Source organism: Nelumbo nucifera, chromosome 3 (assembly GCF_055504915.1).
Source record: "Nelumbo nucifera cultivar China Antique chromosome 3, China Antique-T2T, whole genome shotgun sequence".
Taxonomy (NCBI): domain Eukaryota; kingdom Viridiplantae; phylum Streptophyta; class Magnoliopsida; order Proteales; family Nelumbonaceae; genus Nelumbo; species Nelumbo nucifera.
Window position 1 is genome coordinate 45,731,601 of NC_142651.1, and position 25,562 is coordinate 45,757,162.

General features: G+C 39.0%; 1 protein-coding gene across 5 annotated transcripts in view; it reads right to left on the reverse strand.

Annotated features, from left to right (window-relative positions):
- LOC104611441 (uncharacterized) overlaps window positions 1-25,562 on the reverse strand; it is a 70,483-nt gene that overhangs the window by 1,807 nt on the left and 43,114 nt on the right. For 3 of the 5 annotated variants that reach the window (XM_010278480.2, XM_010278479.2, XM_088899942.1), the window contains 8 exons: window positions 23,239-23,339; window positions 23,055-23,139; window positions 22,880-22,966; window positions 22,703-22,795; window positions 22,498-22,629; window positions 22,312-22,412; window positions 22,136-22,208; window positions 21,957-22,019 (listed from right to left, as the gene is read on the reverse strand). In XM_010278480.2, the coding sequence (XP_010276782.1) occupies window positions 21,957-22,019; window positions 22,136-22,208; window positions 22,312-22,412; window positions 22,498-22,629; window positions 22,703-22,795; window positions 22,880-22,966; window positions 23,055-23,139; window positions 23,239-23,339 (735 nt within the window). The remainder of the gene's footprint in view (window positions 1-21,956; window positions 22,020-22,135; window positions 22,209-22,311; window positions 22,413-22,497; window positions 22,630-22,702; window positions 22,796-22,879; window positions 22,967-23,054; window positions 23,140-23,238; window positions 23,340-25,562) is intronic. The other 2 variants (XM_088899944.1, XM_088899943.1) reach the window with 1 other exon arrangement.

Genomic DNA, 25,562 nt, shown 5'->3' on the forward strand with positions numbered 1-25,562 from the left:
CAATGTTGTAATCTGTTGTAACCTGGGTCATTTTAAGTTGAATTGCTGTTGTACTTTAACTAGTAACTTAATAAGGGAATTTATTTTACTGATAACAGAAAAACGACTTAACTGAAGTTTGTCTCCAAGCATAAGATAAAGAAGAAGCTTCCCATTTAATAAGTTAACCTTTTAACTTTTCTAAAATAAACTCCAAAGATTTTGCTTTGTTTTTCCTCGACAAAAGGGGCACTCCCAAATGTTTACAGTTCTTATTTGATACATTTTCTTTTAACTTCTCAACATTTTAGCACCTTTAAGAGTATTACAGCTAAACCAAATCCCATACTTTTGAAAATTTATGGACAAACCAGAAACTTCTTGGAATTTTTTCAGAACTTCAATAAAACTAGGCACTTCATCTCTATTAGCTTTGCAAAAAAAAAAAAAACAACACATCATCCAGAAAATGCCAATGAGAAATCTTAAGACCATACAATTGAACTTGAATAAATTTTGTAAAGCCCTCCATTACATGAACAAATAAATAGGGAAAATAGGATGAATGCAACCTATGTCTCACTTATTTCCAAGTGAGCTGGTGTGACCTCCACAAATGATTTCTGTCCCATAAGTCTGGCCACTTGTTTGTACAAGATAGTGGCAAAGGTGTTGTCAGCATGACTGAAGAAAATGATTCACATTGTAGTCTCAAAGGAACATGGGGCTTTTGTCAAAAAACGGCAGATATCAGATCAAACCCTTATTGTAAATGAGGATGTGGAGGATAAAATGGATCAGGGACTGTTTGAGGACCACCCGCTTTTCTATTCTCATCAATCGATCACCTAGGATTTTTTTTCAAGGCTACTAGAGGGATTTGTCAGGGTGATCCATTGTGTCCATTGTTATTTATGTTTGTGGCTGAGATTTTTAGTAGATTGCTAAAATGAGCTGAAGAAAGAAACACCTTTCAAGGTTTTAGAGTAGGGGATGCAGGTCAAGTGGCATTGTCGTTTGGACCGTCCATCACTTCCCGCTTTCAATAAGTTGCAATGCAAGTCATTTCAGCTTAGCAAGCATAGTCAATTGTCATTTGTTCCAAGAGAAAATACTAGTGTCAAGTCCTTTTGTTCTTGCCCATTCAAATGTTGGGGGTCCAAATCATGTTGTGTCATAAGATGGGTTTAAATATTTTGTTACATTTATTAAAGATTATAATGATTTGGATTTATTTAATGAAAGCTTGTTCAGTTTTGTTCATTGTATTTCTTTTCTATGCTGAAATTCAAACTCAATTTGGTGTTTCTATAAAAATGTTTCGTTCAAATAATGCAAAAAAAGAAAAATATTTTCAAGGACCTTTCCAGTTGTTCTTTGGCTCTCATGGTATTATTATTCAGCAGTTTTCCTGTTCACATACACTACAACAAAATGGTGTGGCTAAACGGAAGAATAGACATTTACTTGATACAACTTGGGCCCTCCTAATTCAGATATCAATTCCTAAAATTTATTGGAGTTATGCTATCCTCACATCTTGTTTCCTTGTTAATCGTATCCTTTCTTCAGTCCTTAATGGTGAGTCTCCCTTCTTTTTCCTTCCATGTCTCTATTTTCCCTTCACCCTCATGCTTTTGGATGTTTTTGTTTTTCAAAGGTTTGGTCCAGGCTAGATAAACATGATGCCTGTGCTCTTAAGTGTGTCTTTCTGGGATATTCTTGGACTCAGAAAGGTTACAAGTGTTATTGTCCTACTCTTTGTCAGTTTTTTGTTCTTCCTGATGTTTCCTTCTTTGAAAACATTCCCTATTTTTCCATAGTTGAGTCCTCTTCATCTCCTCCACTTCCTCTCCCTATTCCTACTATGAAGATTTCCCCGTCAACTACTACTGCTGTGGTGTCTATGCAACCACTGATTCATAGTGTGTATACTAAAGGACCACTGTGGAATCTTTACTCCATCTCCAATTTCTATGCCCATTGCCCTTTAGAAAGGTAAATGCTCATGTACTGATCATCCTATGTTGCTTTATGTGTTTTTTGTTCATCTATCTCCTTCCTATTGGCAGTTTGTCTCTTGTTTCCTCTATGTCTATTCCCCGGTCTTGTCTCACCAAACTGGAAGAAGGCAATGGATGAGGAATTTCACGCTCTTAAGACTAATCATACTTGGGATCTCACTCCTCCCTCCTAGAAAGAAGGCAATTGGTTGTCGTTGGTTTTATGCAGTTAAGCATTGGTTTGATGATAGAGTGGAGCAGTATAAAGCACGGTTGGTGGCAAAAGGTTATACCCAAAATTATGGTGTTGATTGTACTGACACCGTTTGCCTAGTTGCTAAGATGGGCTTTGTATGTCTTATTATTTCTTTGGCTGCCTACTACGATTAGTCATTATTTCAGTTGGATGTGAAGAGTGCCTTCCTCCATGGTGACCTTCAAGAGTAAGTGTTTAAGGAGCAACCTCCCGGTTATGTTGCTCAGAGGGAGATTGGGAAGGTATGCAGATTAATGAGGGAAATTTTCTTTTTTTGATAGTAAAAGTAAATTTTCATTAGAAAAGAAAAGAACCATAACCTATCCAGGTGTTAAGGAAACACCCACATGCCAGAATTCTGGCCAACTCAATTACAACTCAACAAAACAAACCAAATTACACATTTGAATCTTCAACACTCGCCCAAGCTTAACCCCAATATCTTCTTTGGATAATTATCTAGATTCTGGTACTAGAACCCGACCAACAATAGATTTGCTGACTGCTGCCACTGTTCTCCAAATTCTAAGCTTTGGCTCTGAAAATTCTTCTAATTCTTTCCTTCCATAAATTCCAACATCTTGCAAACGGAATACAACTCCAAACCAGCCCTGCTTTCTTGCTTCTACTATATGTCTTTCCTCTCTCAAGCCCTAACATTCCAAAATATCGACTTAAACTTCAAAGTCAGATCCCAACTCCCCCCTCTACATTTTCTACAATCTCCCTCTACTCTTAATCAACTACTTTAAAAAGGCAATTTTTGGGTTGAAGCAGTCACTACAAGCCTGATTTGGTTGGTTTAGTAGCATGATACAGCAATTTGGACTATGAAAGTGCAGTGATGATTACTGCATGTTGAGTGGATATACATATTCTGGTAAGATTATCCTAGTTATGCATGTTGATGGTATTATTATTACAGGAAGTGATACACAGGGAACCAAATAATTGAAATAATTCTTACAACAACAATTCCAAACTAAAGACCTGGGCACTAGAGGTATTTTCTATTGAGATAGTGAGGTCAAAGTGGGGAATCTCTCTCTCACAAGGAAGTATGTGCTTGATTTATCAGAAGAGGCAGGGTTATTAGGAGCAAAACCAATGGATACTCCTTTTGATCCAAATGTTAAGATATCTAATAGTGAGGGGGAGCTAAAGGGAAAACTCATCTATCTCAATACAACGAGATTAGATACTTCCTTAGAACAAGGTTGTTGAGCCAATTTATGCAGAACCCACGGATACTTGGTGGAGAGATTCTCTTTTATGTCAATCCTTTCCTAGAATATATGGGTTATCCAACTTCAAGAACAGACTCATTGGTGATTCTATTACACTTGTTTTATCCATAAAAAAAATTGCTGAAATGGGTATCCTGGAGGGAAATGGGATGGTATGGGATTTGGAGTTAACAAGACCTTTGAAAGATTATGAAGCTAGTGAATTGATTCCTTTACTCAATCTACTTCAAGATGCTATTCATCTCTCTTGGTAAGGGATAAAAGGGAGTGGGTTCCCTCTTTTAAAGGCTTTTGAACCTATGCATCTTTCTTTAAAACCTTTGACCCCTGAGTTGAGGATCATTCCTTTCCTGCTAGAGAACTATGGCATAGCCCAAGTCCCCCTAATGTCAAGATCTTTTGTTGGGAAGCGACAAATCAAATCATTAACACCTATGATATCTAGAAGCAGGTCATTGAAAGACACCTCCAAAAAGGGATCAGTGTCTTTAGGAGGAATTGGGCTATTGGTGTGCAAGGTGTAGTAAGAGATCACCGGGGTATTGTTATCCTCAGCTTTTCAGGCAAAGCGGGTTATGGAATGTCGTTAAAAGCAAAAATGCTAGACCTTATTCAAGGATGCAGCAACAGGGGTTGATGAATGTGATTATAGCGCGGGACTGTTATCCTCATTCAAATGGGTTCCTACATATGCAAACATACTGACAGATTCTTTAGAAGAGCAGAGGTGGGGAGAGATTTTGGAGTGGGGCTTCCCAGGGCCAAGGGGCAATTTATAAAGCTCTTGTTTTTGTCTTTCGATTTGTATGGCAGTGTGCTGTCTTTCTAACCGTTCTTTGTTGCCTTGCTGCTCATTTTTGGAGTAGCTTGTTTGTTTGTTTAATGAAATGTTTCCTGTTACTTATAAAAAACAAAGGATTTCCCTGTCTAATACCTCTTGAGGATTCCATTTATTAAGACTGAAAACTTAACAAACAATATACAAGACCAATAAGTTGATGCCAATCGTTCAAAAAATATGACTTTTTTTATCAGTAAAAAACAATAAATTTATTAAGATAAAAGAAGAGTATAGCAGTAATTTAATAAAAAATCACAAGAATTCTAAACCCATAGCAGATAATCCCATTGTAGAGAGTCATAATCTTTTGAAATACCAAGCTCATTTGTCATCAGCCCCCCTTTTGGTTTCTTAGATTTCATATAATGAACCATTTATTGAGCTATGACCACATTGTCCGGAAATTGCCTTCCATGAACAAACATAGCTTGGAAAGGCAGGGAATACACATTTATATAACAGCGGCTTCAGTCTATTAGCCAACAATTTCATTACAATTTTATAAAGAACATTACAAAGACTTACAAGAAGAAAATGTTTCACTAAACAGGGATTAACAGATTTACTCAGCCCACAAACTTCTTATTAATGAAAAATTCACAAACAAAATCATAAATATCATTTCCAATAATCTCCCAAGATTACTGCTAATAACCACTGCAGGGATTCCATCCGGACCTAGCCTTCAAAGCTCCCATGGACATTACCACTTCTCTCACTTCATAATAGTAGGCAAGGCAATCAATAACTCAATATCAGCATCCGAAATTACATGCTCAAACAAATTATATATTCCCACAAATTGCTCATCCCTCTTAGTCTGAAACAAAGAGCTAAAATGATAATGATTCCACAAACATTTTAGCAATTTCGTCATGATGAGATACCCATTCACCATGTCCTTCATCCAAGAAATATTATTCCTTTGTCTTTTAAAGTTGGTGGTTTATGAAAGAAGTTTGTATTGAGATCTCCTTTGGTTAACCATAATTGCCTTGACTTCTAATGCCAAAACATTTCCTTTTGCAGCAAAAACTTTTCTATCAAATGTTCTAATTTATTAATCAAAATTTGCTGGTTTACAAACGTCTCTTGTTCATCTAACTTTACTAGTTGATCAATAATCCCTTAATAGGGGCTCAGTTCTTAAGAAGCTTAAGCAAAGCTGGAAAAGTAGCTTGGAGCATCCTCCCCTCAGCAGTTTTCTGGGCAGTGTGGTGTGAAAGAAATAGTAGAATTTTCAATGGGAGACAAACTACAAAAGAAGAGGTTTATAAAAGGATTTTGGGAATGGTGTATTCCTGGTTGGCGAATCACCTATGTTCAAAGATAGATGTACAAGCTTTTTTGGAACAAGATTTCCTTTTTTTTTTTTGCTCATAACCAATGATTGACTATTGACATCGATCTTTTGTTTTTGAAGAATAAAGAGAAAAATTCATAAATGGAAGAAAGGAGTAAAAAATAAAGGTGATAAGATATCACCCGAGAGAGACAGACACAATCACTGGACTCCCCAAACAACTTTATGATCCTCCTAAAGACATCAAGATTACAACATGACTCAACGAACAGACATCCACAACAGGCCAGACTCAGACGAAGACCAAAAAAGAACCCTCACTAACCAGACACCTGATCAGAAACCCAGCCACACCTTAAAAAAAAACTACCCCTCAATCCTCTTCCATGAACACATCCTCCTGGCTTGAATCATCCTCGTTCCAAATCTCACCTTCCACAAAATTCTTTTATTTAACTTTGAGAAAAAGATTAACTTGTTATAGATAGAAAGAAAATGAGAGTACATGAGATGATGTACAATGGAAATGGGTTACACACAGGTTACAAAGGCATAATTCTATCACCGTACAAGCTGTCCCTGCGTACACCAGATTCAGCTAAGCTCTCTGCTATAGAGTTTAACTCCCTAGGAATCTAGATTAGAATTGCAGTCAAGGATTTCAACAGATCTCTAGCCTCATCCAAATAGTGAGGCAATCCCCAAGACCCTCCATCCTTTCCCCCAAGCCATTTTATTGTGTTGCAAGAGTTGCCTCTGACTACTAGACCAGTCAAACTTAGATCTCTTGTGATAGGGAGATCCATTAAAACAGCTAAAATTTCAGCCGTTGTAGAGTCTGCAGTCCCAATTAGTCCACTAAAAACCTACATAGGGCTTCCATTCCTCCTGAACACACTGCCAGTTCCTGCTGTTCCCGGGTTTCTGATTGTACTTCCATCAAATGACAGAGTCACCTCATCCTCTTCTCTTGGTTGAGAGCTTGAAGGACTGGATGAAGAAAATAACAATTCCACCGCATTCTGCTGAAGCATATTCATAATAATTCCTTTGAAACTCTCTGAGTTCAGCACCCACAGATTGCACAAGCATATTATATGAGAAATCAGGTCTCCAAAGGATCTAGCTTCGTTGTCAAAAATGCAATTGTTTCGCTCTTCCCAAACGCACCATATTAGTGATTGAGCCATCATGTATCGGTTGTAGATCTAGGGTTTGTAGAAGACGAGAAAAGAGAAGAACAGGTATCAAAGAGAGGTTTGTGTGTTACTGTTTACACCCTCAAAATCCACATTTATATTTTTAAGAGAAATTACAAGAAAGCCCATACTTGGGCACCCAAATACAAAAGGATGATGAAAAGACTAAAACACCCCTGCCCAAGCATTATCAACACTCCCCCTCAAACTGAGCAAATATGTCAATCATGCTCAGCTTGAAAATGGAAGGCAAGTCTCTCCGCTAGCAATTCTTTCTCGAATGAAGTGTCCATCCACCTCAATATGTTTTGTATGATCATGTTGGATAGGATAGTAAGCAATATTTATGATTGCTTGATTGTTACAATACAGTCTCATTGTAGTATATGATCGGATGCCCATCTCAGTCAATAAGGTCTTCAACCAAAGTAGTTCAAACATTCCATGAGCCAGTACCTTGTACTCTGTCTCAATGCTAGAACGAGTAACAACTGATTGTTTCTTACTTCTCCATGAAATCACATTGCCTCCAACTAAGGTACAACACCAGATGTAGATCTTCTATCATCAATGAACCCTACCTAGTCAGCATCTGTGTAATCTTCAATGTTTACATAGCCATGATTGGAATACAACATCCCTTTACCAAGGTATCCTTTCAAATAAGCTAATTCTATTAACTACTTGCATATGAGATGTTCTGGGTTCATGCATGTAGAGAACACTGATGTGGGCCCTACATCTATGGTCCCCACTGTGTTCGTAAGACAGTATGTGTAATTATTTGTTTCAGTCATGGTAGTGTTAGTTGGTGGTCAGTTTGTTATTTCAGTTGTTATTTATTTCAGTTTTTTATTTGTTTTATTTGTCATGTAAGTACTAAGGGCAGATCTGTCCTTTTCCCTATGTACTGAACATAACCTATAAATACTGAGAGAGTGGTGGCGGCAGATCATTGAGAATCTGTCCCTTCTTTCAACCTTTGTTTCTCCAGCTCTTCTCCTCTCTTTTCTCCCTTTCTCTTCTTTTCTACTTTTTCTAATCTGAAATTTATTAGGGCTCAAGGCTGATTGTAGTCTTCATCGCCTACTTGGTATCAGAGCCTATCTATCTAGGGTTTCTCATGTGAGTCTAGTCAAGCCGACCACATGAGAACCATCTAGGGCTGGAAGTTTATGAAGAAGTATACGTTGGCTGATTCTTGGAGTTTACCAGAAGAGGTTCGCAGCTGTTGAAGACTTGCCACGCCTTGCAGAGTGTTGGTAATCAGGAAGAATCAGAGAAGGTTAGGGTTCAGGCAACCTTGGAACGTAGCGAACAACATTATCTGGGTAAGTCCTATTTATTTTCTAGAGACTGCTATCAGTCAAGATAGGTTAGACCTATCTAGAAGGAGCGGCCGAACTGTATTAGGGCTTTCTCTCAGTTCTAGGGTTTGATATTAACCTTGCGGCAAACCTATCTGTTGGGCCGAACTCTTGTTATCCTCTTAGAAAGTGCTTGTTTTAGGGTTTTCTCCCAAAGGTGATCAGTTTTAGGGTTTCACATTGACCCTACGACAAAACCTAACTGTACGGACTGCTTGGAAAGTGCGGCTGAGCACTTATTTCAGACCTACGATTGAAACCCTAATTCTGTCCCAGCACCTCAGATTGCTCTCTAAGCTGGTTTTAGACCTGTTTTTTGGTTTCGAGCTCTTTTAGGGGGTGAAACTTGTACGAACCGCTTGGTACTATGATTGCCGATTGGTTTCAGATCAGATTTATACTGGTTTCATGCATATACTGTGGTTGCCGATTAGTTTCAGATCAGACCTGCACTAGTTTCATGCATATACCGTGATTACAGATTGGTTTCAGATCAGACCTGCATTGATTCCATACTGATTTCTGATTGTGATCGACTGTCCAAGTGTTGTTTTCTATTGTAGTGACCCTAACAGTTCGTACCTACTGGTTCTTGACCAAAGATGGAGTTTAAAAATCAGGGAGAAGGTAGTCTTGGGAACAACAGTTATGGTAGTATATCTGAAACTGGGTTTCAGATTACAACTGTGAGATTTGACGGGTCAAACTACTTGGGATGGGCCCAATCAGCCATGATGGCTATTGGGGGAAGGGGAAAACTGGGCTACCTCTTGGGAGATGTGAAAGAACCTTCCAAGGAGGACCCGATGTACACCAAGTGGGTTCAAGAAAACTACTTAGTTATGGCATGGCTGTGTAATTCTATACAGCCACATATCAACCGAAATTACTTGTGGGCCAAGACAGCCAAGGAGATATGGGATGTTATGAAAGAAACCTATTCCCAACCTCTTAATGTTGCCAGAGCCTATGAACTGAAGTGAATAGTCTTAAACAATGAGAGAAACCAGTTTCTGTCTACTTCTCTACCTTGAAATCCCTGTGGCATGAGATTGATCACCTAGAGACCCTTGAGTGGGAGAGTCCCAGAGATGCACAGACTCACAGAAAGCAAGTCGAGACAAATAGGGTGTTTGAATTCCTAGCTGGCCTGAATTCAGAATATGACATTGTGCGGCAACAGATACTGACCAGAGATAGTGTGACCCTTTCTCAAGCATACTCCCTGGTGCATAGTGAAGAGACCAGGCGGAAAGTCATGATGCAACCTCAGCTTCTTTCCCCAGCCCTGACAGTTGTTAAACCTAAGTCATGGGGTGATTCAGAAAGGGACAGGAAGAAGGAAGATAAACGGGATCTGGTATGTGAACATTGCAAGAAACCCAAGCACACAAAAGATACTTGTTTGAAGCTGCATCCTCATTTGGTCCCAGCAAAACTGAGAAATAAGAAGGGTAATGCTCATGTGGCAGTGAATACTGATTCAGCATCCTCGTCAGGCACAAAAGGCACACCCCTAGAGACCTTAGCTGCAGTTCGGGCTGCCCTAATACAGTTGGAAAAGGAAGTTGGAAGTTCAACTCAGCCATCTCAGTCACCAACGGCCCCTGCCACATCTGCCTTTGCACATTCAGGTACTCGAGCCTCAGCTTACCATGCTTCAGCTCCAAGTAATACTAAACACTGTTGGGTAATAGATTCAGGTGCATCCGACCATATGACTAGCTTGCCATCATTGTTCACTACTTATCACTTGTCCTCCGGTAGAGATAGAGTATCCATTGCTGATGGCTCTCTTGTTCCCATTTCTGGCAAGGGTGAGATTAAGTTATCGGATACTATCTCTCTATCTTCAGTCTTGAATGTTCATAAGCTTGATACTAACCTGCTTTCAGTCAGCAGTATTACCAAACATATGAACTGTTCAGTAACATTTTTCCCTGACCGATGTGTTTTTCAGGACATGGAGACGAGGAAGGTGATTGGGACTGGCCGTGAGATGAATGGGATCTATCTGCTCGGGGAGAGTTCTCGTTGGGAAGAGGCAGTGGATAAGAAGTCATTTGTTTCTCAGTTTGTGAGTCCGGTTAAGATTTGGCATAACCGATTAGGTCATTTTTCTTTCCGGTCATTGAAGAGTTTGTTTCCTACTTTATTTGAGTATGTTGAGTTGTCAAAGTTGAGATGTGAGAGTTGTGAGCTTGCCAAACATTGTAGAACATCTTATTCTTTGAGTAATAAAATGAGTAATTATTCTTTTGATATTGTGCATACTGATGTTTGGGGGCCATATCACATCCTTTCTATGGGTGGGTAAAGATATTTTCTATTGTTTGTTGATGACCATACCTATTTTTCTTGGGTCTACCTTATGCGTTCTCTAGATGAAATTCCTGCTCTGACCCAAAACTTCCATCAGATGATTCTAACCCAATTTGGGGCCAAGATCAAAGTTCTTAGATCTGATAATGCAAAGGAATACTTTGCTAAGCCATTGACCTCCTACCTCCATGGAGTTATTCAGCAGAGCACTTGCCCTCATACACCACAGCAGAATGGAGTTGCCGAAAGGAAGAATAGGCACATCTTGGAGGTGGCTAGAAGCATTATGTTTACCTCCAATGTACCTATTCGCTTCTGGGGTGATACCATCCTCACGGCAGTATATCTCATTAATCGGGTTCCTTCCCGGGTTCTTGATATGAAAACCCCTTTTTCCCTTCTATACCCAGATGAGGAGTTGTTTACCATTCCCCTTAAAACCTTTGGTTGTACCTGTTTCATTCAACTTCTCGGGCCTCATCATTCCAAGTTTGACCCTAAGGCCTCCAAATGCATTTTCCTCAGCTATGCACAAGCTCAAAAGGGTTATTGCTGTTATGATCCTGTTTCAGGGGAGAAGTTTGTCTCCATGGATGTAACCTTCTTTGAGGAGACACCCTTTTATCCTAGGGTTTCTCCTCAGGGGGAGAGTAGTGAGAGTGGGGATTTGGGTCATTTTCCTCAGGGGGAGCATAGTGGGAGTGGGGCTGTTCCTTTACCTATTCCATTGGGTGGTGAAGGATGTAATGGTGAGGGTGGTCAGAGGGATCAGGAGTTGAGAGTCTATCACAGGCTTTTCCTCAGCTATGCACAAGCTCAAAAGGGTTATTGCTGTTATGATCCTGTTTCAGGGGAGAAGTTTGTCTCCATGGATGTAACCTTCTTTGAGGAGACACCCTTTTATCCTAGGGTTTCTCCTCAGGGGGAGAGTAGTGAGAGTGGGGATTTGGGTCGTTTTCCTCAGGGGGAGCATAGTGGGAGTGGGGCTGTTCCTTTACCTATTCCATTGGGTGGTGAAGGATGTAATGGTGAGGGTGGTCAGAGGGATCAGGAGTTGAGAGTCTATCACAGGCGATGCAGGCAGGTTGATCCCAGTCATCGACAGTCCGGGCCATCTCCGGTTCCTTCTGCAGCTCCAGATCCAGGTATTACAGTCCCAGAGCCCACTGAGACACCTTCCACTGTTCCTTTACCCCCTGTGGATGACCTTGACCTCCCTATTGCCGTCCGCAAAGGGAAACGACATTGCACCACATCTACAGCTCACTGCATTTCCCAGTTTTTATCCTATGATCGCCTATCTCCATCTTACCGGTCCTATCTCACTTCCATTGCCAATGTCCCTATTCCAAGAACAATGCAAGAAGCCTTATCAATTCCAGAGTGGAAAGATGCAATGCAAGTTGAAATGGATGCCCTGTTGAAAAATAATACTTGGGCGCTAGTTGACCTACCCAAAGGAAAGAAACCAGTTGGATGTAGATGGGTATTTACTGTGAAGCATAATGTTGATGGATCCATTGAAAGGTACAAAGCCCAACTGGTTGCAAAGGGTTCACCCAGGCTTATGGTATAGACTACTTGGAGACCTTTGCCCCAATAGCCAAGATGACCACCATCCGAGTTCTGTTATCCCTTGCAGCAAGGCATTCTTGGCCCCTATTCCAGAAGGATGTTAAAAATGTTTTTTTGAATGGAGACTTATAGGAAGAGGTCTATATGTAGTTGCCTCCTGGATTCTATGATACAGAGACAGGTAAGAAGGTTTGCCGACTAAACAAGGCATTGTATGGTTTGAAGCAGTCACCTAGAGCCTGGTTTGATAGATTCAAACTAGCCCTTGGAAAATTCGGTTATGTACAGGCCCAGTCAGATCATACACTGTTCATTAAGAGGGTGGACTCCTCTCTGACCCTGCTTGTTGTGTATGTGGATGATATTGTAGTGACAGGAAATAGTAGTAGTGAGATTGAGTCCCTCATACAGCTCCTTCATCAAGAGTTTGAGGTGAAAGACCTTGGTACACTACGGTATTTTTTGGGTATTGAGGTTGCTAGATCTAAACAAGGGATCTTTATCTCTCAGAGAAAATATGTTCTGGATCAGTTGGTAGAAACTGGAAAGTTAGGTGTTAAGCCTGCTGATACACCCATTGAACAGAATCACAAGATTAGTGCAGAGGGCGGGGAGCCTCTTGAAGACAAAGTTATGTTCCAATGGTTGGTTGGAAAGCTCCTATATCTCTGCCTCACTCGGCCTGATATCAATTACGTAGTTAGTGTTGTCAGCCAGTACATGCATTCCCCTAGAACTACTCATCTTCTTGCAGCAGAGAGAATATTAGCATACTTGAAGAGATGCCCGGGTAGATGTATACTGTTCAAGAACAATAATCACATGAAGGTGGAGGTTTATACAGATGCCGATTGGACTAGGAGTGCTGATGATAGGAGGTCTACCTCTACCTATTGTGCTCTTGTGGGAGGTGACCTTGTCTCTTGGAGGAGTAAGAAGCAGAGAGTGTTGTTTCCCGCTCTAGTGATGGCTAACGGAGTGGCTGAAATCCTATGGCTGAGATTACTACTTGAAGAGTTGGGTATTGATTATGAGAAGCCCTTGATGTTGTGTTGTGATAATCAGGCGGCTATTAATATAGCCCACAATCCGGTGCAGCATGACAGAACTAAACACATTGAAGTTGATCGACATTTTGTGCGAGAGAGGGTCTCATCACAAGAAGTGTCTCCCGTATATCACATCCAACATGCAGCTCGCAGATATCCTTACCAAGGCAGAACCAAGGAAGAAGTTAGAGGCAGACCTATCCAAGTTAGGAATGATAAATATCTATTCCCAACTTGAGGGGGAGTGTAGAAAACACTGATGTGGGCCCCACAGCTGTGGTCCCCACTGTGTTCGTAGGACAGTATGTGTAATTATTTGTTTCAATCATGGTAGTGTTAGTTGGTGGTTAGTTTGTTATTTCAGTTGTTATTTATTTCAGTTTTTTATTTGCTTTATTTGTCATGTAAGTACTAAGGGCAGATCTGTCCTTTTCCCTATGTACTGAACATAACCTATAAATACTGAGAGAGTGGTGGCGGCAGATCATTGAGAATCTGTCCCTTCTTTCAACCTTTGTTTCTCCAGCTCTTCTCTTCTCTTTTCTCCCTTTCTCTTCTTTTCTTCTACTTGTTCTAATCTGAAATTTATTAGGGTTCAAGGCTGATTGTAGTCTTGATCACCTACTATGCATATATTGGCTAACCACTCCAATAGCATAAAATATGTTAGGTTTAGTCGAACAAAGATATAGGAAACGACCCACCAATCCCTAATATATCCCTCCATCTAGAAGAACTTCTCGTCCAGTAGCATTTAACTTGTGGTTATGATCAATTGGAGTTTTCATAGGCTTACACTCTAATTTTCCAACTTCATGAAGCAAGTAAAGAATATACTTCCTTTGTGACAAAAAGATTCCCTTCCCGGATCATGCAACTTCAATGCCAAGAAAGTATCGAACATCACCAAGATCCTTAATCTCAAATTCTGAAGCAAGGATTTTAACTAAGAGATACGTATTATGTCATCATCTATCACAACAATTTCATCAAAATATACTATCAGCATTCTTACCCTACCATCAACTCTTTTTATGAGCAAGGTGTGGTCTGCCTGAGATTGAGAGAATCCAATCTTTAAGATAGCATTTCTAAATTTGTCAAGCCAGACTTTAGGGGGCTGTTTAAGCCGATACAAAGACTTCTTCAAGTGTTAAACTTTTTCTTCACTGTTAGGAAAGCTTATCCTAGGTGGTAAATCCATATAAACTTCTTGTAAGTCCTCATTAAGGAAGGCATTCTTTGCATCCATTTGATATAATGGCTAAGAGTAATAGGCAGCAAGAGACATGATCACACAAATAGAGTTCATTTTAGAAACTAGAGCAAAGGTTTCTAGATAATCAATACCATAAGTTTGAGTGTTTCCTTTGGCCACAAGTTGAGCCTTGTACTTCTCAATTAAGCCATTTGCCTCATGCTTAATAGTGTAAACCCACTTATACTCGACAAGAATCTTATATTTGGGACAAGGAACAATCTCCTAAATCTGGTTCTTTATTAAGGCCTCCATCTCTTGGTTCATAGCTTCCTTCCAATGAGGGGACTATATTGCCTCTATAACACTACAAGGGATGGAAACAAAAGAAATAGCATAAATGTGGCAAAAAACGAAAGTGAGCGAACATCATAAGACACATAGTAATAGAATACTCGTTGCATGTCCTCTTCCCTTTTCAAATGGAAAAAGGAAGATCAAGGTCAAGATCAGTAATAGAATTATCAGGAGGTTCGAGATTCCCTAGTCCGGGAGATCAGATTGTGATTGACATTCAGCTTCAGGAACCATCCTCTTACTGTGCCTGATGAAAAATTGTTGCCAATACCAAGGCCGATACATAGGAGGCAGAGGAGGAGGAGGATGAGGGAAAGGGATACCATTGTTATAAGGAAGAGAGGGAGGAGGAGGAATAGGGACAAAAATAGGACATAAGGGAGTCCAATCTTCACTTGCATTCTCCCCCTAAAGAGAAGAACTAGATGACTAGAAAAAAAAAGACTCCAAAAAAGTAACATCCTTAGAAACATATCTCTTGCCAGAGAGAGGATCAAACCATCTATAGCCTTTTTGGACTAGAGAGTAACGAAAGAAAACACATTTAATTGATTTAGGATCAAACTTATGTCGGGAAGGACTCATATCATGAACAAAAAAAGCACAACCAAAAATCCCAAGGGGTAGATTAAAGAGGGGTTCATCAACAAAGAGAAGTTGATAAGGAGATAAGGACCCTTGATGGAAGACTATTAATGAGATACGCAATTGTCTCAACAGCATCACACTAGAAACGGGTGGGAACATGAGTTTGAAATAGTAAACCTCAAGCAACTTCAACCATATGCTTGTTTTTCCTTTCAACAACCCCATTTTATTGTGGAGTATGGCTGCATGAACTTCGATGACTAATTCCTCAATCTTCAATAAACCCACACAAATGGTTTTCAAATTACTCTTTGGCATTGTCAGATCTTATTTATCTTAACTCTTTTCTCAAAATGTGTCTTTACCATATTCATGAAGTTTGGAACAATAATAGGAACCTCATCCCAACTTTTCATCAAGTAGAGCCATGTATACCGACTACAGTCATCATTCATCAATGAAGAGTATGAAGTATTTATATCCACCCATGCAAGGGATAGCACATAGGCCCCAAACATTAGTATGAACCAAATCGAAAGCAATATTGCTTCTTTTATTACTCACAAAATATGTGGTTCCACATTGTTTAGATATATGACAAACTTTACATTCAGGGTTCAACTTTGACATTTAGTTAAAGCAAATATGGACACAAAAGTTTTACAAAATTAAAAGACATATGACCAAGACAACAATGCCATAATTTCAAAGGACTCAGTTTGGCTTGACAATCCATGCTCTAAAGGTCCATCTAAGAGCTAGACTCCATTGACTTCATGCTCACTTCCAATCATCTTCCCCGTGCTCAAGTCCTAGAAAACACAATGGGTAGAAGAAAAGGTCACTGAGCAATTATTGAACTTTGCAAGAGAACTAATTGACAACAAATTTTTATGTAATTGAGGCACATGAAGAACATATCCAACAGAAAGGTTATGACCGAGTTTGACTTCACCCTGACCCGAGATAGGGGTCTGAGATCCATCAACAACAGTAACCTTACCCTTCCTCAGGGTTAAATTATACTAAGTAAAATGTGAAGGCATACCAGTCATATGGGCATTGGTCTTGGAGTCTATAATCCATGTGCTGAAAGATATAGAACAAGCAAGTGCAATACTTGTCTTAGCATATGAACTAAATGGATTACTAGGTCTAGAACCAAACGAGGATGTACCACCCTTTTTCAACTGCAATAGGATACTCCCAAGTTTACCCATTACATCAGAATCAGAAGCATCAGAGGACTAAACATCATTACCAATTGTAGCCAAGTGAGCATTGCCCTTCTTCCTAGTTTTAAATTTTTCTGGTTTTAAATGAGGATTGAGCTTACAACACCTTTCCTTAGTATGTCTTAACTTCATGCAATAATCACAAATAACATCCTCAACCTTCTCATTAATAGGATGCTTACTAGTATTTTGCTTGGGTTGAGATCACATAAAGGTAGAGTGATCAATCACAGGAAGCTACATCATAGCGGTCCTTCTACTCCTCTCCCCTTGTACAAGGAAGTAAGCGGTAGTAAATCTGACAATGCCGACACTAAGAATATGTTGCCTAGTAAAGTCAAAACTCTGGGTTCAAGCTAGCCAAGAAATCAAAAACTTTATTCTCTTCTATGTGCTTTCGATATTGCCCACCATGTTCAGGGTCCTTCCACACTAGAGCTTTCAAGTGATCCATTTCTTCTCAAATAGACTGTAGAAAAGAAAAATACATAACCACATATCTCTCCCCCTAACACATACCGCAAGACTCCCTTCGAAGTTGGTACACTCTAGCAATATTGTTAACTTGGGAATAGGGAACCCTATTCCAAAATATCTTTAGTAGTTGGAAGAAACATGTAGCTACAAGCAATATGAGGTTGCATTGAGAAAATCAACCATGACATTGCAGGGGAGTTATCCTGCTCCCACTTTGCAAATTACGGATCTCCAAGATTTGGCTTTACTTTCTTTCTTGTAATGAATCCCAGTTTACCTCACCCTAAGGTAATAAGCTTAGTAGATTGGGACCACTCCAAAAAAGTTGGTTCCATCAAGTTTAACAGTGGTCATACCACTGGAAATATCTGCATTTCTCAGGAGCACACTAGAAACCATCGATACATCCTTGGATGATTCCACATTCAACTAAAACACTTTCTCGTCAACCAAAAGGATCCCCAATACTCAACCAAAGCTAAAGACCCAAGAAAATAGGTCACCACGCGATTAAGAGATAAAAAGAGGCCAAAAAACTAAGTTAGCGACAAAACAAAAGGGAGAAGAAAATCTCCCAAAAATTGTATAGGGCTTAGAAAATTACGAGACCACTTTCTATCACTCCCAAAATGTAAAAACGTCCCAAATGGTCTAGGTTTTGTAGCAGAAAACCCCATTAAACAAATTGTATAAGGCTCAACATCAGATCTAGAAATTCTGTGATTTTCTTCTTGAAAAATCCACAAAAAATCATAGAAGCTTCAAACAGCTACAAAAGTCGTACAAAAAAAACCCTCTAAAGTTAGGGTGAATCAAACTATGTAGAATTCATTGATTGTTGCCATCAACTGTTCAAACTGCTGATATCATCTGATAATGATCTGACGTCAGCAGGTCTTTTTGCGGGAGAGGATAAGTAGAAAAGGTATTCCTAAGAGCCTCTACTTGCTCTAACACCAAGTTGTAGATCTAGGGTTTGTAGAAGAAGAGAAGAGAGAAGGAAAAGAAGAGGTATTGAAGAGATGTGTGTATTACTGTTCACACCCTCAAAATCACTATTTATATTTTGAAGAGAAATTACATGAAAGCCCATACTTGGGCACCCAAATAGAAAATGATGATGAAAAGACTAAAACACCCTTGCCCAAGCATTCTCAACAAAGTAGAATCTCCCCCTTTTACCTAAACTTCTTCCTTTCCATTGCCTTAAAAAATCTTCATTATGTTCTAGAAAAACCCAGTTGTAACAGAACAATGAACCAGATCTTCCTTGTTTCTGAACAATGTAAAAGAAGATGTCCAGCTGATTCACCATTGCTGAGACAAAGGGTGCAGACATGGGGGGGAGATGGCGAGAAGCACAACCTTCCTTTGTGCTTTAAAAAAAAAATAGCAAGCGTTTATTCTTTTCAAGCCAGCCTCCTACAAACACACAAAAAAAAAAAAAAAGAAAAGAAAGAAACCCTAAGGGGGATGTGGGCAATCCAAACTCTTATACAAGGGAACCTAGAACCTGTATCACCCAACACCGAGGCCCTGAAAAAGGATTTAGTTGAGAACTTACCGGTAGGGTAGAGCTTCCAAATTCATTGGTCTTGGATTGAGGGGGAGCATTGACCTCTCTCAAGGCATGTAACAGATCTGCAAGTTCATCAATTAAGAGTCTTCTTAAGTTTAGGTTCCAACTTGTTACAAGGGGCGACTGATAATGCAGGAAGCTATGGTAGCTTCTTGGTTTTGGGAGAGGTTAAACAAGCGGGGGTAATTGTAAGCCAAAGTGATTTCTCCCCACCAAAGGTCAATCCAGAATTTGATTTTAGCCTCATTCCCTACTTTGCATCGAGAGGATAACACCACAGCCATTTCTCTCCATTCCCATCCCAAAAGAAGTCCCGCTGCAGCTTTTCAATTCTATTTTTGACCTTGGCTGGAATCTGGAACACCGAAAGATAATAAATGGGTAGATTAGCCAAGAAGGCCTTGAGGTGAGTCTTCCTCCTTTTGAAAGGTAACCTTTCTTCCATGTGGTCAATCTTTTTTCACACTTCACCACTGGTACCTAAAGCTTTGGCTTCTTGGATTCCCCCCAAGAGGCATTCCCAAATAAGAGATAAGAAAATTCTCCACTTTATGACTTAGCACCCCCTTAAAACTGTTTACCAAACTTTTACTTGTATTTATTCCCACTATGCTACTCTTAAAAAATTTTACTTGGAATCCCAACACCTTCCAAAGCAAGTAATTACCTTTTTTAAACTGTTGATGTTTTCCAGGTAAGCCTCCAAGAATAGAATGATGTCATCAGCAAAAAGCAAATGGGACAAGTGAGTTGCTTCTCTTCCAACTTCAAACCCTCTCAGCAGGTTGAGGCTTTTTGCCTTCTCAATAAAGTAGCTGAGAATGTCTACAACCAAATTCAGGAGAAAGGGAGTGAGGGAGTAGCCTTGCCTGAGACCCTGACTTGCCTGAAAATAACCTCTAGGCTCTCCATTCACCAGCATCAAGAACCAAGCAGAGCTGAATCACTATTTCATCCAATGCATCCATCTTTATCCAAAACTTCTTAACTCTAAGATACTTAGTACACAATCCCAGTCAACTTTATCATACACTTTCTCCAAATGAAGTTTTATGACCACTACAATCTTGCCTCTTTGTCTTCTGTATTCAACACATTCAATGGCCACTAAAATTCAATCAATGATCTAACTTCCTTTCCTTTTACAAAAGCATATTGATTGTTAGAAATTAAATCTCCCAACACCTCCCTTAGCCTACCTGATAGAACGTTAGACACAATTTTTTAAATGCTACCAACCAGACTTACCGGTAAAGTCCTTGACTTCCAAGATACCTTCTTTCTTTAGAATTAGGCTCAATATGGAAAGAGTACAAATACAAATATGTACAGAGTAGACACATACAAAATAATACAAAATACAAGGTTTTGCACTCTACATATTTGTATTTGTACTCCTTCCAAACTGAGCCTAAGATAATGGAGGTTGAGTTGCTGCCTTTATTTATAATGGCTGAATTGAAGAAATCCTTGAACACATCCAATAAGCCTGACATAATTGTATCCCAACATAATTGGTAGAAAAACAAAGGAAAGCTATCCGGTCCAGGAGCCCAGTCTCCAGCCATACTAAAAACCACATCCTTGACTTCCTGCTCATCAAAATCCCTTTCCAGCCAAGCCTACTTCTCCTCCAACAAGCAACTACCTTCCAAACTGTTCAAAGAAAAGAAGTCTGCTATTACTCTTTGTATTTGTTGTATTTGTAAGGAGCTTTTTTTTTGTACAGGGGTTTTCATTGTTGTCTGGTTTTATAATTTATAAATGAAATTATTTTACCTTACAGTTCAAAAAAAATCCATTCAACATTCTTATTTACATCACCAAACTTTGAGTTGACTCTGAATAATATCCCATTTAAAACTTATTAGATACCTAGCAAACCCAGTAATAGGAACTTCCCACCCTTTTCTAATGAGATCTAAACATGCAGTTCCAAAAGCCAACTCTGAAAAAACCTAAGGGTTTGGGTCTTAAAAATTCAGAAAAATTCAAATATGCCACAATACGTTCCATCTTGGAATTACGTGAGCTTTAGTAGACTTAAAAATCCCTTAACCATTCGTAGAAACAAAAGGACTATCAAACGTTTTCCTCAATTATACCCAACCCGAGTTGATCACTAATCCAAGTTTTAGCTCCTCACGCAATATTAATTTCAGACAGCCAAAAATTATCAATAAAATCCACACAAAAAAAAAAAAAAAAACAGATTTCAGATTGCTCAAATCATTAACATTCACTGTATAAGTCCCTTCACCATCAAAATGAGATTGCAAGTTAAAATAATTCAAGTCATAAATCTACTTAACTCCCTTGTAGTCATTTCAAGTTCCTTGTTTTTCATAGGAAAGATTCTTTTTTTTTTCTGACAAGTAAATGAAGAATTTTATAAAGAAAATAAACCAGAAATACTACAAGGTTCAAGGAGAGATGCAATCTCTCACAAGCAACAAGTACAATTACAATTGCGCCCAAAACAAATTGATCCCTAGTAACCCATGGGAAGCATTCAATTCATTGATGGAACAGTACAAGCCTCCTTACAAATGATATCATGAACAAAAAGAGTAGTCGACCAAATGAACAAACATTGTTTAACTGCTCCAGACCAAGCTAGAAGATGAGCAACCATATTGCAAGAACAAAGGGCAAAACGTACTGTAGTAACATCAAAAGCGGATAATAGATTTCCGCAATCTGCTAAACATTTTCATAGCCGCAATGGGATAGCAGAGCTATTCCTAACAGGAAAGACACTAATTTTGTGAATCCACTTCTAAAAAATGGCTGAAAGATCTAACTCCTTGGCAAATAGCAATCCATTGAAAAAAAAAGGCTCATGCTTCAACTTCCTCACGGTCAAAACAACAGAAACTGACTGCTCTCACCATAATAAAACGTCCATAAGCATTAATTATAACCATACCAACTCTAGCACCTTATAGAAGAGAGGCTCCCATTGACATCGATTTTTAATATGCCATCGGCTGGTTTACTCCAAATGCGATCATTGCGATGAACTGGAGAGACTCTCTGGATGCCAGCATTAAGACAGATGCTAGAACTCAAAAGGAATGATAATAGGTTCTTGTCACTTCCTTCACTTCCTTGATTATGATTAGAGCTAGCCCTTACTATTTAATATGCTTACAATATTTACCTTTGTACTTTTCCAGTTCAGCCATTTTTGGAAAAAAAGAAATCATTACATTGCAGAAGCTTCATCTAAAGTGGCCTAATTTTTAGACACAAAATACAACAGTTTTCTTAGTTGATTCCATTTAATATATCATGAATAAACCAATTTCATGATTCAAATTGTGAGATACATGAAGAGAAGACTAGAGAAAACTAATCATTTTTAATTGCTTTAAATACCTTATTGTCTGGGTGCAACAATAGATCGGCCATAATCTTCATGCGGAAGTATGGGATATCATCCTATATTTTGAATATGTTAAACAATATTAAGTCAAATATAATTGTTCAAGAAAAAAAAAATTCCATAAATTAAAGGATAAAAGGAAAGAAAACATTTGGAACTTATTTTCAATTACCTGTGCAAAGGACTTCATTAATCGTCCATCCCAATACTCCATATAACATAGCACAAATATACCACAATCATAACTGTTACAATAACAGCAACCATTTAACCATTTGCGCCTGACCCATTATAGTTACTAATAATGCCAAAGCTAATAATAAATACTTCATTTATTGAATCAATTACTTGGTTTTTTGAATTGGAAGTTCAGGAAGTAGCACAGGCCATTCTGTAATTGCCATGGGTCTTCCACTCAAGCTACTCAGTATTTCGTTACAAGTTTCTTTCTAGAAATCAAAGCCAACCTTTGATTAGCACATAGCAATAGGTGATGACAAGAACATTTAAAACAATATTTACGGCAATACAAACCATTCTAGGAAGATACTTGAGCTCTATAGTGAATCCAGACATTGGTAAGCTGTTAAGAACCTCCACCCTCTTGTCCCTTAGATTTATGACATATACGAACCAGTGGGAGTCAATGCAAAGGGGAATGAATAACTGTATGCAAAATGTTATAGTTAGTTGTACTTTCAAATTAATTGATTTATTGTGTGGGTTATCCAAGACATACCAATTCACATTGCAATAGATCATATTTAAGTAGACTTTGATAAAAAGCTTTTGACTCCTCTAGACTTGGGGGTTCATCTTTTAGAATTTTTTCCTGTATTTACAATTAGGAAAATTGGTAGATAAGACATGGTAAGTCATCTTACTGATTTAGTATATGCATGAATTGAAAACTTACCGCAAAATATGTGGGAAAGTAATGACGTTTTACCAAACCATTAGCTAACTGTTTATGCACTAGTACATCCACCATGCAATTCACAACCTGCACAATAAACGAAGCTTGTTATTTTAACTCCTTGTTATATAGATATACAAATAAATCACCTTAACTTGTCTTGATTACAACTTACAGCACTAGAAACCCGATTATCATCCCTCATGCAGAGAAGCTCCGACCTTGTTAGGTGAGACGTCCATAGAATTACCAAATTTTCACTATATAAAAGGATATTGTTACATGGAATATTTGATGCTACATGTGACAATAAAGAATAACAACAACAACAATAATATTGGGTATCTATATTTACTTACTCAAGTGGTCCATTGGGGTTAAATAAAGCATACACAATTGCTTTTTTCTCCAATTCGGTGAAAGAAGGAAAATCTGAAGCATGTGGAAACACCACATTTGTCTGTAGACAATAAAATGCATAGCCAGTATATAGTTATGAAAGCCTTTGAAAACAAAGATTAATTTCACTTTGAACGAAAAGACCCAAAGGATTAGTGCCATGAAATTAATTCTGAGCTGTAAATTTTGTACCCCACCATAAGCGCAGTATTAAGCGTTCAATGAAGGAGGCAGTAGAAAAGAAGAATACTGAGGGTGAATTTGGTGATGCCAAGAAAAGTCCATGAAGCAACATTAGCCTGAAGATCTTCATCAGGGTGTGTAATTGCTTGTATCCCATCAAAGGAATGGAACAGAATGAGCTGAGGAGTGAAGTCCGAGGTAATGAGAGATTATTCCATTCTGCCGCAAGATGGAAAGAAGTGGTGATTGAAGCAAAGACGCTTCTACTGAAGGAAGAAAAAAGGAAAGGACAAGCCTCGTAGAAAGTTAGAAAAGCAGTAAGATAAAGTATTTACCTAATCGGTGAAGCTACACGATGGCTGAAAGGATTTATCGACGGAGCAGTATTCTCTGTCAAGAAAGTGGGTTGGAAGAGCTCTCTAGAAATGAACAGAAGGAGATATCAGGTTGAACTGCAATGTAATCAAAAGGAGTGGCATGCTACTGAAGGAAGAAAAAAGGAAAGGACAAGCCTCGTAGAAAGTTAGAAAAGCAGTAAGACAAAGTATTTACCTAATTGGTGAAGCTACACGATGGCTGAAAGGATTTATCGACGGAGCAGTATTCTCTGTCAAAAAAGTGGGTTGGAAGAGCTCTCTAGAAATGAACAGAAGGAGATATCAGGTTGAACTGCAATGTAATCAAAAGGAGTGGCATGTGGCGGTTTCATAATTTTTTGGTAATACTAAGATGCAACTAGTTTGCCTTCCAGAAGGAAAGAGGGGTCGGGAATGGATGATGGAGAGGGAAAAGCAGCAGAGCTTCTTGTTAAAAAAAGGAAGAGGATGTTTTGAGTGAGTGCAGGATAGAACAGAAGGATTCAAGAATTCCCAAAGAGAAGTCAAAAGAAAACTCGAGCAATTCTGGGAGCAGCAAAGCGGGTTGAAGGAAGGCGTGCAAGAGAAGGTGCAGGATTTTGTATTACTGAACTCCAATAAAATACAGAAGCTGTTCTTACAGGAAAACAAAGTTAGCTGGGAGAAAATTTAGGTCTTGAAAGCAGAAATGGAGGTGAATGATTGGGGAGTTATCATGGAAGAAATTAAGAAGAAACTCGAAGTTGAATCCGAAGTGTCTGTTTTTCCTTTTGACGATAGGTGTGCCCTTCTGGTTGGTATAGACAAAGCAGTGGATTTTTTTACTGTTGAAACTGAATTAGGTGTAACCTTTGTCCAGAGCAAGACTATATCCTATATCTACGTTAATTTGAGCAAAGGCACTTTAGAGAGGGTACGTTGGCTAGAGAAGTGCTTGGTAGGGCGATTCATTAACTCTGAACCTGATGTAGAGGAAGTCTTAAGATGGGTCAAATCGGAGTGGAGCTCAAAAGAGGATGTCCAGGTGAGAAAGTTAAATGCAGGGTTCTTTCTTTTCATTTTCCATAGCAAGGAGGAAGAAGATGAAATTCTGGATGGAGGATTTTCAAAGTCCAGGTCGCCAGAACTCAGGTTGGGTAGATGGAATCCGCTAGTGGGGGCAATTAGAGAAATCAGGAGCAAGAGTCTTGTCTGGATTAACGTCCTTGGGATTCCGCTCCATGCTTGGAACCAGAATATGTTTCATGCCATTGGAAATGCCTGTGGTTGCTTTAGAAGAGTGGATGCCCAAACATATAAACTAAAAAATCTGGTGGCAGCAAGAATCCTGGTTGAAGTAGTACATCTAATCCCCCTGAGCATTAACTTTGCCAGAGAGTAGTACAATTTGAGGCTGGTGGTTGAAGGCTGTATCCCATTTCGTTGGATTCAAGAAGATTCAATGGTCTTGCTTGATCGAATCGAGGAGTCAAACTGCTCTGCAAAGGTAAAAAGGGTGCTGGCTGATCCTGTGAATGCAAGTCGGGAGGAGGAAGATGTTGGAAAGCAAAAGATTAGGGAGTTGGAGGGTCAAGCGGAAGTTATAGGGTAGATGCAGGAAAAGTAGGGGGGGGGTAAAGTGTATTTTTGTAGCTAGGATCTGAAGAGTTCTTTTGTGAAAAGGCACACGTGGTGGGAGTCTTCAAACAGGGGGTCATTTCCGAGAAAGTTTTTAATTTCTCAAATAAGGATCTGGAGAATACAAA